Here is a 19,000-nt window from a genome sequence, read left to right on the forward strand (position 1 = left end):
CCCCGCAGAGCTGGCGGCCTGGGACGCTGCAAGCCGGCCGGGCGGAGATGCAGCGGCGGCTCCGGGTGTCGCGGCGCGGGCCGGGTGGTGCGCGGGCCCGAGGCGGGCAGGGGGTATCCGCCGCGGCACCCACACTTTCCTGACGCCGCAGCCCTGCAGGCGGTCCCGGGTCGTCCCAGCCGTCGTCCCGCTTTGCAGTCCCCACCCCTCCGCCCTTTGTGCCGCCGCCACCCGACGTCCCCAGCTCGGCGGGACCCAGGGCGCGCGGGAGCCAGAGGCCCCTCTGTGCGCACGGCCGGTAGCGGATGGCGATCGCGCGGGGCGGGCGAAGGGGCTTTGCAGCCCGAGCCCGCGACGTGGGAAGCCCGGGCCGCCTCCGACGCATTGTCCCGGGCTGCGAGCCCAGGCCCTGAGCTGCCGCAGCGCCCGCCCACCGCCACCCGCGGGGCCATGCGGAGAGCGGCCGGGATGGAGGACTACTCCGCAGAGGAGGAGGAGTCCTGGTACGATCATCAGGACCTGGAGCAGGGTGAGCATGGCGGGAAGGGAAGTGGCGTGTGCCCCGAGACCCCTGGCCGCTGCTCCATTGTTGGGCGGCATCACCTAGAAAAGGGCTGGGCTGGACTTGGTGCGCATGGTGAGTCTTGAGAACGGGGACGTGAACCGAGAGGGGCGCTGCCCCGGAAGATTCGGACGCGGTAGAGGGAGACCTGCGAAAGTGTCTAGTTGACAGGGCATCCATCTCCCTTCTTATCGTGGTAGCAGCATCTATCTACTCGGGTATCCCTGGTAGGGTATTGTTAGGGGGCCCGGGTACCAGGTGGAATGGAAGTCCGCAGGGGATCCCTGGTACTTTTGCCGGGAGTGTACTCTGTGTTGAGTTGTCATCGCTCCAAATCAACAGCACCTACCTGTCCCGGCCTGGATTTGTGAGCTCTAAGACTCTGTCGTGAAAGTTTCCCCAGCTTGCTTCCCTCTGCCCAGAGGGGGATGGTGCGTGCGGGGAGCGTGCCTGGGAAGAAACCTGGAGTCTCCAGCCTGCCTTCCTGGGAAAAGTATCCCTTGTCCTCCCCTGCACTGGGCTCAGGATGTGCGGGCATCCTTTAGTCGTTTGAGACGTGCTCCCTGCCCCGGGAAAGAGGGAGCCATTTCCATGGCTCTCATCTGAGGGCCCAGAGGATGACTGGAAGGGGTTTAGAAGCTGGTGATGAGGTGGCTAAAGTGACATCACTGAGAGTCGAGGTGGAGTCGTCTTGACTGAGAGGGTCAGGGTCAAGGCCAAAGCCTGCTGGAGTGGAGTCTGCCCCACCCTCTTCTCTGCCAAGGTGCCTGTTCTTGCTGATACCTTCAGGGGGTGAGGAAAACGTATCTAGGGAAAAGTGACCTTCCCACTGTCGCCTGCAAGCCCTGAGGTATTAAAACACAAGCCTGGCACGGAGTGTGCCATGGAGGTCTGGTCTCCATCCTCAGGGCCCCAGAGCTCTGGTTTTCCAAGTGTGGGAAGCATTCACTTGCATCCTGGAACCTTCGTTTCCCAACCCACTTCCCCAAGCTGCCAGGCTTCACCTGCAGAAAGAGGAGCTGTCCCAGTGCTTGTCAGAGACTCAGAACCTTGGGGTGCCTGTGTAGGATGGAGGGTTAGGGTTAGACGTGGCTATGCAGTGAGCGGCCCCTGCTCATGTGGTGCCTTCTTCTCTTTCCTGGCGACTACCCCTAAAACTTTTCCTCTCCGTAAACATCTGTTGGCCTCATCTGAGTCCCAGACATCATCCTGGGACCTTGGAACAGTCACAGCTCCAAACCTCTGGGTACACAAGGGCTGGTGGGGGTGTGTATGCTCTGAGTGTAAATGATGGCTTCCTGGGAGAGGCTAGCTCAGAATGAGAGACGAAGAGCTGAGTTCTGTGGAAGATGGCCTCTAGGGGAGGCAGATGCTAATACTATAGCAGTCTCATTTAGTTCCCGCACCCCTAATGAAGGCTTGGCACCATGCCCAGCCCAGATGTGAGAGGAAGAAGCCGGAGAGTAGGGGTGGGAGATGTGTGGCTTCTGATGAGGGACAGGCATTGCCATCCGGGTGGGGCTGAAGAACTCTGCACACCCCCACTCCTTGGGTCCTGCTGGCCTGGCCTGCAGCTCCAGTCATGGTCTGAACCGAGGAACCAGGGGGACACCCAGTAACGAAGCACTCTATGGGGAAAGTGTACCTCCCTGCCAGGGGCTGTGCTGGGTCTAGGGACAGAATCTCTGTCCTGAGCCTGCATTCCAGCAGAGGAGACGGAAGTGGGATCAAAGTGACAACTGTATGACAGCATGGCCCCCTCAGCAAAGAGAGCTTTGAGCTGGAGGGTGGAGGAAGGAAGGGGAGGGCACTGGGGGGGGGAGAAATGTTTGTACCAAGGAATGGGACCAAATGAAGGACAGGGGAAGTAGGGGACAAAGGAAGTGCTGGCCACTCAGCTCTGCATGCCAGCCCAGGAGAGCTGAGTGACCGGGAGAAGTGTCTGCCAAAAAGACATCAGTCACATCAGAGGTCCCGTGCCTGCGCCCCTTCTCTGTGTTTTATCTGCTGGGCGGCCAGCGGAGTGGTTTCCTCACCCACACATGGGGTGTCCTTCCTGCCTGTTTTCCCCCTGCTGTGGACCAAGCCCCAACTTCACTTCCCTAAGAGACTGTCCCTGGAGATGCTATTTGACTTTGGGGTGGTCAGGACAGGTGAGGCCTTGGATTTGCTCTGTTCTTTCTACTGGCTGCCGTGAGCACCTGTTAAAAATAGAAAAAACACCATGAATTAATTATTAGGCACTGACTCTTTCTTTGCCTGCCCCCTCCTCCACCTGTGACCACCCCTGTCCAGGCTGAGGGATGGCTGCTGAGTCACAGATCTTCTGACCTGACCTCCCCTCCTGCCTAGCCTGACCTTGAGTCCTCCACCCCAGGGGATGCTCTGACAGCATGGTAAGGAAAATGATACCCTTTCTCTACCCTGGCTACGCCCAAAGGCCTTTCTGAGTTCCTGACTCTTGTGCCCTGTGGGGCAGGACCCCCAGCTCCAACATCTGGTGTTTTCTACCTCTGTCACCTTTGACCTTTGTCCACCTTGACCTAGTTCCTGCTTCTTGTCCCTTTCCTGCCTCTCTGTCAAGAGTGTCCTGCTCCACCCTGATGCTCAGCCAGAGGGGCCATGGGATTTCAGGGTCTCTTTTGTTTTCCCTGGGGCATTGCCTTACCGATAACCACTAAAGCCCCCTGAGGGAAGCCCCGGAAAGCCCCTAGGTTCAGGCAGGGAAGGTGTCGGCCCAGACTCAGCGCCTTCCCTGGTCTGCTTCAGAGTCGCCTGCTAATCCAGCTAGCTCCCAGAGCTCCCAGGCCACCCTCCCTGAGTCCAGAGCTGCCACTGTCCTTCAGCAAGCTGCCTCCCCTGCTTCCTGACTCCTCCAGGTCCCCTGGCTCTCTCTCCAGCTTCTGGACTCCTTCCCTCACCCCTCCAGGGGGCTCTGAGCAGCCCAGCCTGCAATGGGATCCAGTTTCCCCGAGTCGCCTGAGATTCTCCCCCTCCCCCCCAAGAAGCTTCCTTTTTGTCTTCCTTTCTTCGGCATCCTTGGACCCCTAGGTGTCTAAGTCACATTCCATGTCTCTGCAGGCAATCTTCAATGCCTCTTAGGTTCGTAGTGTGGTATGAACCCTGTCCCCATCCCAGCCTACAGTCGGCAAGAAGTCACAGAGCCCAGCCCACCTGGAAGGAAGAGCATGGTATCGAAATTCTCGTTAAGCTGCCGGATCTTGAGGCAGGCCAGCCCGGTGTATGGCATAGCAATGGTCACCTCCTAGATCACCTAACAGTTCCAAGGCCTGAAATATTTAGGAAGGGGAGCTGAACATCGCCATCCTGTTATGGACCAGGAAGGTGGTGAGGTTCTCACACAGTCAGCCACACGCCCCACCCCACCCCCAGTTATCCCCTTATCCCCAAGCACATGGTACATCACAAGGCTGCCATTCAACGATGGGAACATCAGGCTTCAAATTAACTTTGTAGACGCCTCCAGACTTTGGCCCAACATACATAAACTCATATAGCAAGTGTCCTCAAATACCTTACTAGGTTTATATTAGGTAACTGGATATTTTGGCATCTTGACTGGGCAGGCTATGGGATTTGTAGCTAATTTGCATAATTCAGCTTTGTTTCCTTCAGGAAAACTGTGTTTGCTCCAGGCTGTGTCATGACAGCCTAGCTAGGGAGGAGCTGCTGTGGTCTGTGACATCAGGACATAAAGTCCTCTCCAGTTAATTTAGCTCTAGAGGCCCCGTTCTGGCTATTTCAGAACATCATCCCTGCTCTGAGCTTGTCTATATCCTAGGGAGCTGGAGGCAATGGGATTGGGAGTTCAAAGTCATCCTCGGCTACGTATCAAGGAAAACCTGACTGCATAAGACCCTACCCCAGAACAACAGCAACAAAAGTTTCGGGGAACTCAGATCAGTTGGTAGAATGCTTGCCTAGCATGCAGGAAGCCCTGGGTTTGACTCCCTGACACCACTTAAACCAGAGATTGTGGGGCTGGAGAGATGGCTCAGAGGTTAAGAGCACTGACTGCTCTTCCAGAGGTCCTGAGTTCAAATTCTCCCAGCAACCACATGACATGGTGGCTCACAGCCATTTATAATGAGCTCTGGTGTCCTCTTCTGGTGTGCAGACAGACATGGAGGCAGGCTGTTGTATTCATAATAAATAAATCGGGTGGGGGGAGAATGTTAGCAGGAGCTGGGGGTGGTGGCTCACACCTTAAAAAAAAAAACAGCAAAAACAAAACAGAAATTGTGGTACATCCCAACAATCCTAGCACTTAGGAGGTGGAGGCAGAAGACAGGAGATCAAGGTCATCCTCAGCTACATTGCAAGTTTGAGGCCTGCCTGAGATACCAGATGCCCTGTTTTGGAAAGAAAGGAAGAAAAAACTTTACCCTTGAGCGGAGCGACGTTGGTCCTAAGTCTGGGCCTTCTGTGTAGGTCCAGTGGCTGGTCAGGCTGCTCTTCCCAAGGAAACACGGTCCTATCCTAGGCTTAGCTGCTCTCTGCCCATCCAGGGTCCCTGCTCTCTAAGGGTGCAAGAGGAAGGCCCGGCTGGGCCTGTCTACTACACTGCAGAGGGTGTAGCCGAAACAACCGTGCATCTAAAACTTTTCAGGAGGACCAGAGAGCACGTGCCTTTAAGGGAAGGCAGAACTATCATTATGTATAAAAATAGCACTGCGTCTTGTTGGCCCCGGAAGAGCTGCTTTTACGAATCCTGCTCCAGATTTACACCATCAGCCTACAATGAAGGCTGGTGTAACAAACGACCTCATAATGTTAATAAGAACAATAACAATAATAAAAAAATCAGTGCTCTCCTGCTTTGGGCCAGCTGGGTCACATAGGCCTGCTGTTTGCCCCACGAGTTATCACAAAAGACAGTGACTTGCACTAAGGTTTTAATACAATGAAGTTTGTTGTGGAATATTGTTTCAAGGTGTGTGACTTTTGTTTATGCTGTATTTGTTTAACTCTGTAAAGCTGTGTTACTGTGTCTGTCTAAAACACCCGGTGGTGCTAATAAAGAGCTGAATGGCCAATAGCAATGCAGGAGCAAGGATGGGCGGAGCTGGCAGGCAGAGAGGATAAATAGAAGGAGACTTAGGGGAACAGCAAGAGAACAGGGAGAGGAGACATCAGTGGTCGGCCACACAGCCACACACAGAATAAGTGAAAGTAAGATATACGAAGGAAAAAGCCCAGAGGCAAAAGGTAGTTGGGATAATTAATTAAGAAAAGCTGAAAAAAAAAAAAGGCCGGGCGTTGGTGGCGCACACCTTTAATCCCAGCACTCGGGAGGCAGAGGCAGGCGGATCTCTGTGAGTTCAAGGCCAGCCTGGTCTACAGAGCGAGTTCTCAGGACAGCCTCCAAAGATACAGAGAAACCCTGTCTCGAAAAACCAAAAAAAAAAAAAAAAAAAAAAAAAAAAAAAAAAGAAAGAAAAGCTGGCAAGAAATGAACCAAGTTAAGGCTGGGCATTTATAACTAAGAATTAGCCTCCGTGTGTGATCTATTTGGGAGCTGGGAGGTGCCCCCCCCCCAGAAACCAAAAGAGTAAAACATCACATTACAGAGATTAATCTTAGTTTGACTCATTTCTCAGACCCAGAACCTCACACATGCTAGGTAGTCACACTACTGCTTCCACCACTGAGCTACACCCCTAGACTTCTACTGTCTGTTGTTAGTGGTTTTTAACAAAGATTATAACATTTTGTGTGTGATTTTTTTGCCCACGTGTATGTGTGCCATGTGAGTGCCTAGTGTCCAAAGACGCAGGAAGAAGACATTGGATCCCCTTGGCTGGTGTTGCTACCAGTTGTGAGCAGCCGTGTGCGTGCTGGGAACTGGACTCGGGTCCTCTATAAGGGCAGCAAGTACTCTTAGCCACTAAGCCATAAGCCATTTCTCCAGCACTGTGGAGTTAGGTTTTTAAGACAATGTTTCACCCTATAGGCCTGACTAGTATGGAACTTGATGAAATCCTCCTGACTCAGCTTCCCAAATGCTGGGATTACAGAGATGAGCTACCAGGTCCAAATCTTTGCTGTCATTTTACATTTTATTTTACTTTATAATCTACTCATTTATTGGTTTTCCAAGACAGGTTTCTCTGTGTAGTCTCCCTGGCTGTCCTGAACTTGCTTTGTAGACCAGGCTGGTCTTGAACTTACAAAGATCCACCTGCTCTGCCTCCAGAGTGTTGGGATCAAAGGTGTGTACCACTACTTTTTATTTTGAGACAGTGTCTGAGTTGTATAAACTGGCCTTAAATTTGTGGTATTCTTGCCTCAGCCTCCTGGGGAGTTGGGGTCTTGGGCCTAGGGCACAGTTTCCTGCTTTTGCTGTTGTTATTGTTTCTTTTCTTTTTTAAGCAAGGTCTCGTGAAACTCAGGCTGGCCTTGAACAAACCTAACATGTCAAAGGATAACCTTGAACTCCTGATCCTTCTGTCTGTACCTCCTCAGTGTACGTGCACACCTAATCTGTGTAGTCCTGGAGACTTCACGCGTGCTAGGCAAACATTCTGCCCCCTGAGCTCCATCCCCAGTCCTGTTTTTGTTTTGGGACAGAATCATATGTAACTTAGAGTGGCCTCAAACTCCTGCTCCTCCTGCCTCAGTTTCTTGAGTCCTGGGATTAGGCATGCACACACATGTCAGTCATGTAGTGGTACTTTTTTGTTGGGACCACCAGCCTGACAGAGACTTATTGTTAATTATAAAAAGTTCAGCCTTACCTTAGCCTTGTTTGTAACTATTTCTTATAACTTAAATTAACCCTTTTTTTAATCTACATTCTTCCATGAGGGTCATTACCTTATCTCTGTACTGCCCGTCCTGCCTCCAAGTCTCCTGGCATTCCTGAGTGCCTAGATTATCTCCTGTTTCCTCTCTGCCCAGTAGTCCCGCCTAGACCTCCTGCCTAGTTATCGGCCGTTCAGCTCTTTATTAAACCAATCACAGCAATATATCTTTACATGGTGTACAAATTTCCCACAACATGCTTGGCTCATAGTTTGACTTTTAATACAGAAAATACTCAAAGACACTCTAAACACCCAACAATAAATAAGAACTATTTAGATGGTGTTTAGAGCCTATAGACAATAGCATTTTGTGCCTCCACTAACAGAGTGTGCTGGTCTACCCATACAAAGCTATCGTGACATATTACTATAGGAGAAAGGCAGGTACAGGCAAAAATACAGTGTGATTTGTGTGCATGTTGTGTACATATATGTATGGGCAAGCATGTGGAGATCAGAGGACAGCTTGTAGAAGTTGCTTCTGTTCTTCCACGACAAGGGCCCTGGGGACTGAACTCAGGTTTACCAGCAATTGCCCTTTCCCACTGAGCTATCTCACTGGTCCAGTATTTTTTATTTAGAAGTGTGTGTATGTGTGTACAGGTTTTCCGTGGAAGCTGGAAGAGAATGTTCCAGCCCCTGAAGCTACAGTTACAGACGGCCGTGGTTGCTTACTGGGAACCAAACTCTGGTTCTCTGCAAGCGCAGCCTAGAGTCCTGGAGTATTGAGTCACCTCTCCAGAGCCTCATGCTTTTTTTCTTTTTGAGACAGGACCTCACCATGTATCCCGGGTTGACCTCAGACCCACCCACGGAGACCCACCTGCTTCTGCCTCCTGAGCACTGGAATTAAAGGCGTGCGCCACCACACCCGGCTCAACTAGTTTTGTTGTTGTTGTTGTCATTGTTGGCTTCTAGCCTTTCTGTGCTATCTGTTTTCTACATCAAGCAGAAAGAAATCCCAAGCTGGTCAGTAGCACGTGCCTTCAATCCCAGCAGTCAGGAAGCTGAGGCAGAAGAAGATCATGAGCCCCAGGCTAGCCCGGGCTCCACAGTGAGATCCCTGCAAACAAAACCAGCCAGAGACCTGAAGGGCCAGAAGGGAGTGAGCCTGGAGCCTGTAGGGAAAAGGGCATTTCAGAAGGGAGTGACAGCAGCACAGAGGCCCGGGTCTCCGTCTCTAGCCAGGCTGGGGCTTCTGAGAACAGCCTGTGTCATGGTGACACTGAGTCACCAGGAGCCCAGCCATGATGAACGCTAGGGCATGAATGAGGGCTCTCTGACTTCCTCCCCCTGTATTCCTTGTTTTGTCCCCCCCAAATTCCCTCCCCCAGACTTGCACCTGGCGGCTGAGCTCGGGAAGACCCTGCTGGAGAGGAACAAGGAACTGGAGGAGTCCCTGCAGCAGATGTACTCCACCAATGAGGAGCAAGTGCAGGAGATTGAGGTGAGGGGCACTGCTCCTCCCGTCCCCCACCTTCAGGTGCCTTTGGCCTGTGGGTACCTCTGTGCAACTGGAAGAAGGTACCCCAGCTTTGCTCTCATAGTTCACCGTTTGCACTAGGCAGCCTACCCCAATCCCAGGCTACCCCCCCCCCCGCCGCCCACGCAGCCTACTGAACCCCGGTCTTCACCCCCTGCTCAGTTGAACACAAACCTCTTCAAAGCTCATTGGTCTAGGGGGCGGGTAGGGGGGCCAGGCAGAGGTACCTGCCTCTACCTCGTTGTAAAGGTTTCTTCCACCCCTTACCTCCTCCCCCAGTACTTGACCAAGCAACTGGACACGCTGCGGCTCGTGAACGAGCAGCACGCCAAAGTGTACGAGCAGCTGGACCTGACGGCTAGGGACCTGGAGCTGACCAACCAGAGGCTGGTGCTGGAAAGCAAGGCTGCCCAGCAGAAGATCCACGGGTGAGGGGCAGGCCCAGGGAGGACGCATGGGTGTGTGGACCGCTGTCGAGAATCACACACTCCTAGAAGACAATACTGGAGAGCCTGGGATGGTAGCGAGGCCATCTCTGTCAGCTGTGTGTGCTGAAACATTCGTCCCACAACTAGAGTTCCCCCTCCTTCCTTCCTTCTCCTTCCTTCTTTTTTTTTCAAGATGGGGGGTTTCTCTGTGTAGCCCTGGCGTCCTGGGACTTGCCCTATAGATCAGGCTGCCCTTGAACTCATAGATATGAGCCTGCCTCTGCCTCCCGATGAGTGCTGGGATTAAAGGTGTGAGACACCACTGCCCAACCCTTCCTTTCTTTTTAAGATTTATGTTTTGTTTCTGTGCAGATGGGTGTTTTGCCTGCATGTATGTCTGTGCACCACGTGAGGGCTGTGCCCTGTGAGGCCAGGAGAGGGTGTGGGATCCTCTGCAGTGAGAGTTGCAGATGGTCATAGGTCACCATATATTTGGGTGGCGGGAACCAAACCCAGGTCCTCTGCAAGAGCAACAAGTACCTTTAACCGCTGAGCCATCTCCAGCCCCCTCACCCCACAACTGATGGATAAAAAGTCACCCATACTCCAGTAAATAACCCACCTGTGGTTATGCACCAATTAAACAGTAGGCTCAGTAGGAGGCACTAAAGGTTCAATGACTCTGGGACCTCAGAGATGGGAGGGAAGGCACACATGTGAATGTTGTCACTGCGGTGCATGGTAGTAGTGGCAGAGGGGTGTGCAAGAGCCTGAGGAGGGCCTGGGGAGGTGGCCTGGTTGCTGGAGTGCCTGTTGCACAGGCGCGAGAACCAGAGCTCAAGGCCTTGCACCTGTGTACAATGTAGGGCACAACAGCATGCATGTGTAATCTCAGACTGGGGGGGGTGTGATGGGTGGATCCCACCCTAGCTGAATCAGCCTCCCCTGAGTCCTGGTGGAAGCCTGTCAGGATAAACAAGGTGGATAGTTTGTTTTTGGTGTGATAGCAGGTCATCCTCTGACCTCCACGTGTGTCCACACACACATGGACATCCATGCATGTACACGGATACAGAAGGACCAAAGGCAGCTGAGGAGTGATTGGCTCTGCCTGGGGTTTTTAGAAGGGCAGGTCCTTGGATATGGCACAGAGTTCTAGGACTTTAACCCTAGACAGCATGCTGGCGACTGTCTGTTCTTAACGCCACCTACAAAGATCCCAGGTGGCAGTGAGGAGACTGCCCCTGTCTCCTTAAGACATCCCCCTGGGGTTGAGAGTGTCTGCTGCTCTAGAGCCAGGGTTTGGTTCCCAGCACTCACAGTGAGTGGTTCACAATCACCCAGTTCCAGGGGATCCAGCGCTCTCTTTTGGCCTCCTAAGGCACCTGCACACTCACTCACACACACACACACACACACACACACACACACACACACACACGCACTCACACATGTACATCAATCTTTTTTTTTTTTTTTTGGTTTTTACGAGACAGGGTTTCTCTGTATTGTTTTGGAGGCTGTTGGTCCAGCCCGGCCTCGAACTCACAGAGATCTGCCTGCCTCTGCCTCCCAAGTGCTGGGATTAAAGGCGTGTACCACCACCACCCGCACGCACATCAATCTTAACATTTTTGTTGTAGGCCTAGCTCTTAATGGCTCAGCCATCTCTCCAGTCCTAAAAATCTTTAAAACAAACAAACAAACAACAAAATGCATCTCCCATGTGTGCTTCATCCTATTCCAGGCTGACGGACACCATCGAGCGCCTGCAGTCCCAGGTCGAGGAGCTGCAGGCCCAGGTGGAGCAGCTGAGAGGCCTGGAGCAGCTTCGGGTTCGCCGGGAGAAACGGGAGCGCAGGAGAACCATCCATACTTTCCCTTGCCTGAAGGAGCTGTGCACAAGCCCCCGGTAGGTGAGGGCCCTGGTGTCTTAGAATTCCAAGGGTTGTGGCTGAAGGATGAGGAGGGAGCGCGGTGGACAGTAGCTGGGGAAGAGGACTGTGTCTGGTCCAAGCCATCAGGATGCTTGCTGAGGACAGCCATGGGCGTTACTATGGTAACGTAACAGTCATCACATCCATTTTGCCTACAAGTTAGATGAGACAATCTAAGCTTGGTCATGTGTCATGTGTTTGGAACCTGGCCCAGCCAGGCTTCTAGCCCAGGAGGAGTAAAGCACTGTGCCTTTTGGTTCCCATTAAATCTTAATTCAACAACTATTTAATATAAGAATACAGAACTGGGGATGTAGCTCAGCTGTACAGGCACTTACCTAGAATGTGTGTTACCCTGGGTTCGATCCCCAGACTAAAACGGGGAAAGACAGATTAACAAAGAGGATCAAGGTGAGGCTGGAGATGGGGCTCAGTTGGGAGCCCCATCTAACATCCACAAGGCCTTGAGTTTGATTCCCGACACCTCCTAGGAACGGTGAAGCACACCTGTAATCCCAGCATTCACAAGGCGGAGGCAGGAGAGTCGAGAGGTCGCCCTCGGCTAGGGAGTTCAAGATCAAACTGGACTATATACGATGCTGCTTAGCCAGGCAGTGGTGGCCACGCCTTTAATCCCAGCACTCGGGAGGCAGAGGCAGGCGGATCTCTGTGAGTTCGAGGCCAGCCTGGTCTACAGTGAAAGTTCTAGGACAGTCAGAGCTGTTACACAGAGAAATCCTGTCTAAAAAATAAAGATTAAGAAGTGTGTATGGAAACTAGGTCCAGGATTGTAAGAGAACAAAGGCCACTACCATCCCTAGGCATCAGGGTTTAAAGGAAGGGAGATTACCATCTTTAGAAGGTATGGAGCAGCCTATCCAGCCAGCACCAACCAGGGAAAGACATACCCAAAGAACTGCCTTTGTTCCCACCTTCAACTGTTCCCTGTGCCTCCCATTTCTAAAGAATCCTAGATTAATCCATCCACATAGTCAGCATCCTCAGACACAGCCGGGAAAGAAAGTTAGAGGGGTGGATGGCTGGCGCGGGGGGAGGGGGGTAGGGGGGGAAGGAAGAGTTAACAGGTGGACAAGACAACCCAGGGTCTGACACTTTGGTCCGGGGCCATGGCCATGACTTAACTATCACTTCCCGTAGCAGGTGTGAAGATGCCTTCCGCCTGCACAGTTCCTCGCTGGAGCTGGGCCCTCGGCCCCTGGAGCAGGAGAATGAACGACTGCAGACCTTGGTGGGGGTGCTGCGTTCCCAGGTGAGCCAGGAGCGGCAGCGCAAGGAGCGTGCCGAGCGCGAGTACACGGTGGTGCTCCAGGAGTACACGGAGCTGGAGCGGCAGCTGTGTGAGATGGAGGGCTGCCGCCTGCGCGTGCAGGAGCTGGAGGCGGAGCTGCTGGAGCTGCAGCAGATGAAGCAGGCCAAGACCTACCTGCTGGCCCGTGATGAGCACCTGGCCGAGGCTTTGCTGGCGCCCCTCACTCAGGCGCCTGAGGCCGATGACCCCCAGCCAGGCAGTGGGGATGACAGCAGTGTCCAGGATGGTGTCTCATCACCTGCAGCCTCCCCCAGCCACGCCGTGCGCAAAAGCTGCAGTGACACAGCCCTCAATGCCATCGTGGCCAAAGACCCCGCCAGCCGTCACGCTGGCAACCTCACGCTGCACGCCAACAGCGTGCGCAGGCGTGGTATGTCTATCCTGAGGGAGGTGGATGAGCAGTACCACGCACTGCTGGAGAAATACGAGGAGCTGCTGGGCAAGTGCCGGCAGCACGGCGCCGGGGTGCGGCACGCGGGCGTGCAGACCTCGCGGCCCATCTCCAGGGACAGTTCGTGGAGGGACCTACTGGGGGGCGAGGAGAGCCAGGGAGAGGGCAAGGCGGGTGAGAAGAGCCTAAGCCAGCACGTGGAGGCTGTGGATAAGCGGCTGGAACAGAGCCAACCTGAGTACAAGGCACTCTTCAAAGAGATCTTCGCCAGGATCCAGAAGACCAAGGCAGACATCAACGCCACCAAAGTCAAGACGCACAGCAGCAAGTGATCCCTCTAGACCCGCGGCCGCCCCTTGCCTCCCCGCCAAGGGGGTCCCTCATGCCTGGATGGCAGCCCCTTGGCAGATAAGACAGTCCTCTACGCAGCAGCAATATAGCCTAGCAGGTGGCTGGAGCATGAGCAGGGAGGGCCTCTCTGATTTGGGGACACAGCATGTTTCCTACCGATGGCTTGAATCGCCTGTCCTGCTCCCTTGACCGCTTTGCTTCAGTTTGAAGGCCCAGCTCAGTTTAAAAGCCAAACGTCCTCCCCCACTGTCCCTGGGGGGCTTCTCCACCCTCTGCTTCTAGACATACACCTCCCCACCCCCACCCTCCCACCTCCCAAACCCCACCTCCCCACCCCCCCTCGCCCTCAGTTTCGGGCCAGTCTTCTACAGGCCTTTCTTGCTCAGCCGGCTTCCCCCACCCCAACCCCTACCCACAAATTTCTTTTTCTGAGAGATTTGCAATGCAAGGTCTCCTTGAGCCTTGTGGCAACTGGAAACACTTGAAAGGGACCTCAGAGCCAGCCATTGCTGGTGTCTGGGGTCTCCTCGACCACTCACTGCTTTCTCAGCCAGCCGTGACTGTCACTCCCAGAGTTCTGAGCAGGGCACAGGTAGCTCCCACTTTGTGGAGCAGGGCCCTCTCCAGCCCTGGCAAAGACCTTCGGCTCCCCCACAGACCTGCAGCCAATTTGAATACAGGAAGAGGGAGGCCCTCTACAGCCATACATGGGTAGTGTCCATTTCTTGTCAGAGCCGACCTCCTCAAGTTCCATCCCTGGAAATACCTTCTGGGCTCGAAGCCTTCCAGGGGCTGGGGTGGTGGGGGAGGGGGGCCTCTACCATCTCTGCTTCCCTTCCCTCCTCTGCTCCTGCCCCATCTCAGGGACCATGACGTCTCATCCACTCCCCACATCCTCAGGCCAGCCCTGGTACAGTTCACACCTGCAGCCTCCAGAACGTTCCGTGCGAGTGTCACCACCAACCCGGGTCCCAGTGTCCATCCCTGTCTTTCACCGGGGGCTGTAACATCTTTGCTCCATGTTAAGTATTCATAAGTTGAGGAAGAAATTCCTCCTGTCCCATGTTCCTACAGAATGCTCCTTATCTCCCGCCTTTATGGGGGGCTTTTGAGGCCCAACCTGGGTCAGGGGTTCAATATTTTACTGCAAAAGTTCAGCAAGTCCAGCTCTGTCTAAGAGATGCCCAGGACCCCAGCTTGCCTTCAGCAGTCCTTCCGGGATTCTGGTTCTTTTCTGACACCCTTCCCGGGACCCCAGAAAAGAAAGGAGCCGTACAATCCCGCGGGAGGCAGCAGCCCAGTGGGAACCGCCATGCCTTACCCCCTTCTTATGGGTAAAGGGGCTTTCTTATAACGCATGTCTGACATCCCTGGAGAAGCAGCCTTGCTCCAGGTGACACTGTGATGCCAGCTGGCATCTGGATCCTTCTGTTCGTGCAGCTTGGAACCTTTCGTCCTTTGGGGCTGGGCACCTCCGGGCCCTCTGCGTGTCTCTGTCAACTAGGGTAGAGGAGGCGTTCAGGCCTGTTCACTCCCCAGTCTGTAGCAGCCGACCAGTGTCACCTTTGAAGTATACATGAGAGAAATATATTTGCAAATGCTTTATTCTCTTCTTTAATAAAAAATGCACCAGTATTCTAAAAGCAGAAATGGCCCTGGAGCCTCGGTTTTGTCTCTACGTCTTACTGGTTTGACACCTCTCATGTACCACTACAGATGAGGGGTGTATCTGAGCTCCAGCCCCCCCCCCCCACACACCAAGTTCTGCTTTGAGGTCACTCTGCCCCCTGAACTCTTGGCAAAGTCTGTGTCTGCCGAGTGAGCAAGCTATGCCAAGCATGCTCAAAAAGAAAGAAAGCACAAAGGCCTTAGAGTTTATATTCTGGTTTGGGAAGACACCTCCCCACACCCCGCCACTCCATCCCCCCTCCTCCCAACTCCTCACCCCACCCCACCCCTCGGAGCTGGAGCTCTCTCAGGCAGGACATTCGTGATCAGCAGTGGGGGAGGGTATTTTTTACCTTTTTGAGACAGGATCTCATCGATGTGAGGCTAGATTCAGACTTGCTGTGTTGCTGAAGGTGGCCTTGAACTTCTGGCCCTACTCATTATTCAGGAGCTGGTGGTCCAAAGAGATGACACCTGACACCTTTTTTATCTTAGTATGTGTGGATCATAGATACAACATATGACAAGATAAGCTTTAAAAAGTCACGGAGGGGCCCATGAAATGGCTCAGCACTCGAAAATGATTCACTCGGGTTGTCCTCTGACTTCCACACCAGCATCACGGTATGCATCATGGTGACCTGCTGTAGGACGGCTCAGCAGGTAGCGGCACTTGCCACAGCCGTGGAAACACGGGTTTGGTCCCCAGAATCCGTGTAAAGCTGGAAGAGGAGAACCCACCCCACGACATCGTCCTCTGACCTGGACTACAGGCATGTGTCCCCATACCAGGCCTTCAGGGGCCTAGAACTCGTGGTCCCCACCTCACCCCAGATCCAGACGCTGTGCCCAGCATTGGGTCTCAGCACTGTCACACTGACAGCGAGTGCCCGAGATCACTCTTGTTCAATGTCTCTCACTGTTCTGTTGTTGCTGAGAAAAGGTTTCGTTGCATAACTAGGTCTGCACCACCGGAACGTGATATGTAGTCCGGGCTGGCCTTGAACTTGGCATTCTTGCGCCTGCAGAGTGCTGAGATTACAGGTGTGCAGTACCACACTTGGCTCACCTTCCTTTTCCATTATCATTCTTTACGACCTCAAATAAGCCTCTGTAGGCATTTTTTACTTACAATTGTTTTATGGTGAAAAAATATTATATATTTAGAACTAGCCAGCAGGGCTCGGTTTGGGTCATCCCAGTTTTACCGGCAGCATCCAAAGCACCATGATTGGGACCCAGCTGAACACGAGCCCTCTCTCCTTCCAGCCTAAGGGCGTTGACCTTGGTCACCTCAACTACACACAGCTTCTTCCGAGGCTGCTCAATCTGGACTTAACCCTGACCTCCACAATGGCCACTAACATGCCATTTCTTCTGGCTTCACCATGGCTGACTCCAAGGCCGGGGAAGCTGATGTCGATCAGTGATGAGGCTGGTCTCGCCAGAGGACACTTCCCACGATGGCTGGGCTCCTGGAAGATGGTGATGTGGCATGTGGCTGTGTCAGCCATTCAGCATGGGCTTCTTAGAGTTCAAAGCCTTCACTCTGGCTTTAGCTCAGAAGCCCTGAAGCAGGGGGTAGGGGAGCTTTCTTCTTTGCTTTGGTGTTATCACAGAGAAGAGGCCCCAGTGCCTTTTTTTTTTAAACATGTAGGGATACTTTTTCTCTGCATGTCTGTGCACCTTGTGGATGCTTGGTGCCTGAGAAGACCCGAAGAAGACATCAAGATCCATGGGGACTGGAGTCATAGACAATTTTAAGCCCCCAGGTGGATGCCGCGGACTGAGCCCAGGTCCTTCCAAAGAGCAGTCCAATGCTCTTAACTTAGGCCATCTTTCCTCCGGCCTCACCACCATCTTTCACTACTGTTTATTATTAGTATGGGGAGGGTTCCCATACCATGGCCTGAATGTGGAGACCATAGGATAACCTTCAGAAGTTGATTCTATCTCTTCACCACGTGGGTTCCAAGGATCCAACTCAGGTCATCAGGGTTTTAAAAAGTTTTCCTGGGTTGCTACGTCTGAGGTAGGGAGAGTGACAGACAGGGAGAAAGAGGCTGATCCCTTGAAGGAACAGAAAAGAAGAGCAATCGGACCAGCCCCTGCCCGCTGAGACCCTAAGGACCAGCCCCTGCCCCCTGAGACCCTAAGGACCAGCCCCTGCCCCCTGAGACCCTAAGGACCAGCCCCTGCCTGCTGAGACTCTAAGGCAGCTATAGGAGAGACGAGAGGCCATTTATCTCCTGGCTTTCAAACTTACATTCCGTGCACATAGCACTCCCAACCCCCCTCCCTTCCAGGGACCTGGCTCCTCCCCCAGTGTGGCGAGGACAGTTACAGCACTGTGAACTTGTTATCCGGGAGGCAAGTCATCACCAAGACTCCACTTAGACTCCTTGGAAGGGAAGAAGGTGCAGTGTGGGGAGCAGGGAGCTGGTGTCCCATCAGCTAACAGCCTGGGGGCTTCATGTCAAGCATGCACGAGGAATTCAGAAGACAGCTTGCACGGCTGGCAGGGTGCTCCTACTGCGGCCACCTAAGTGCCCAGGGACAGGCGTCCATGACCATGCCACAGCGGTCTCTCTGGTTCTCCCTTTCATTGAACCCAAACCTTTCTAGATCTAAGGCTGAACTCAGTGAATCACTGTGGTAAGGAAATCAGGCACACACCTGTCTCAGCCTCCCTGCAAACCCTGTACACACACACACACACACACACACACACACACACAGGGAGGCTGTTTCCAAGGTGCAGCTCTGCCCTTTCGCTCAAGCCACGGAGCACGTGCTGTGCTGCTCATTCCTCCGGGAAGGAAAAGTCTAGAGATCTTGTCGGAATGGATTTCCTACCCTGTGGCTGCGGAAAACAAACAGCCTGAGCCTGACCCACACGGGAGAAGGGAAATCGCGTGGATCCCTTCATATGACAGTCAGATGTCAACCCACAAGCTGTAGAACTGGGTCAGCCTCCAGGACTGGCTTGTTGACTCTTAATCCTTCCTTCCTTTTCCTTATTTTGAGTGAATGCCCCCCCCCAGCACCATCTCAACCCATCCAGCCCTGGGAAGACCAATGAGGGGAGGTAGAACTCTGGCTTCAACCTCCAGTGCCAGCCTTTCTATTGCTATTATTTTGTTATATAACCAGGTTGGCATGAAACTCACGATGTAACAGACTGGCCTTGAACTCACAGCAATCCTCCTGCCTCAGCCTCCTGTGGGGGCATGCTCCCCCATAACCCCACTAGTGCTCACCTACTTAGGGGAACGGGTACTACCTCATAAGCCCGTTTCTCCCCCCAGGGGCCCCCTAACTGAATGGTGCCTGTCAGCAGCCAGTGAGAAGAGCCTGCCAGCTACTCTTCCCCCCACGGCAGGGCAACCTGCCTCATCCTCTGCTCTGTTCCCATCTCTCCCAGAATCCAGGCCACCAGATGGCCTGAACAGGCTGTGTTTATTTGGAGCCATGGAAATGCGAAGCTTCCTTTCCCTACAACCCGTGGGTCAGGCATGGGCTACAGCCCCACCTTGGAGCAAAGACAGCATGACACAGCTCTGATTTCATTATTCATAACCCACAACCCGCGTCAATGTCTGGGTTTGCTTCCCTGAGCAGCTTATTCTGGTGACCATGGAAACGTCTCTGTTCCCACTGAGGTTCTGGGACTAAGTCAGACAGGGAGGGACCCAGGAGACTTCTTCCAACCCAGGGCCCTAGAGGAATATGTCAGTTGCCTATGCTTCCTAGTTCACAGAGTGCCTAGGGGCTGGTTTATCTCCCCAGGAATGCTAAGATGTAAAGGCTTGCTTCAATGACAATAAAGGATTGTTTCAATGACAATCTCCTATTTCAATCCGCCAGTGTCCTGGGGGAATATCTAAGTGATCCCAGGGGCATATTTTTCTAGGTAATGACACTTTGTCCTAGAAAATCAAAGTCTTCATTACAAGCTAAGCACAAACATTACTAACAATTAGTAACATTTATTGGCTTCTACTTTCATCTCCAACAAGCCCA

The 19,000-nt window shown here is 53.3% G+C and overlaps 1 protein-coding gene and 1 long non-coding RNA gene across 4 annotated transcripts; one reads left to right on the top strand and one right to left on the bottom strand.

Annotated features, from left to right (window-relative positions):
* The first annotated feature begins 22 nt into the window (after nt 1-22).
* Cdr2l (cerebellar degeneration related protein 2 like) lies at nt 23-13,549 on the top strand. Of its 3 annotated transcripts, none has more exons than XM_005069933.4 (5): nt 23-529; nt 8,724-8,836; nt 9,152-9,300; nt 11,048-11,212; nt 12,396-13,549. In XM_005069933.4, the coding sequence occupies exons 1-5, from the start codon at nt 451-453 to the stop codon at nt 13,288-13,290; spliced, it is 1,401 nt and encodes a 466-aa protein (XP_005069990.1). In that variant the 5' UTR covers nt 23-450; the 3' UTR covers nt 13,291-13,549. The 3 variants fall into 3 exon arrangements, with proteins under 3 accessions (XP_005069990.1, XP_005069991.1, XP_040605976.1); XM_005069934.4 differs by having other exon boundaries at nt 24-529; nt 12,399-13,549; XM_040750042.1 differs by lacking the exon at nt 23-529 and adding an exon at nt 2,678-2,958.
* On the bottom strand, nt 2,658-5,072 carry LOC121141560. The gene is made up of 3 exons (XR_005878510.1): nt 4,969-5,072; nt 3,737-3,852; nt 2,658-2,763 (listed from the first exon to the last, which is right to left on the bottom strand). It is a non-coding gene; the product is annotated as an uncharacterized LOC121141560 (long non-coding RNA).
* Nucleotides 13,550-19,000: the final 5,451 nt, after the last annotated feature.

This window comes from Mesocricetus auratus, unplaced genomic scaffold (assembly GCF_017639785.1).
Source record: "Mesocricetus auratus isolate SY011 unplaced genomic scaffold, BCM_Maur_2.0 Super-Scaffold_100007, whole genome shotgun sequence".
Taxonomy (NCBI): Eukaryota; Metazoa; Chordata; class Mammalia; order Rodentia; family Cricetidae; genus Mesocricetus; species Mesocricetus auratus.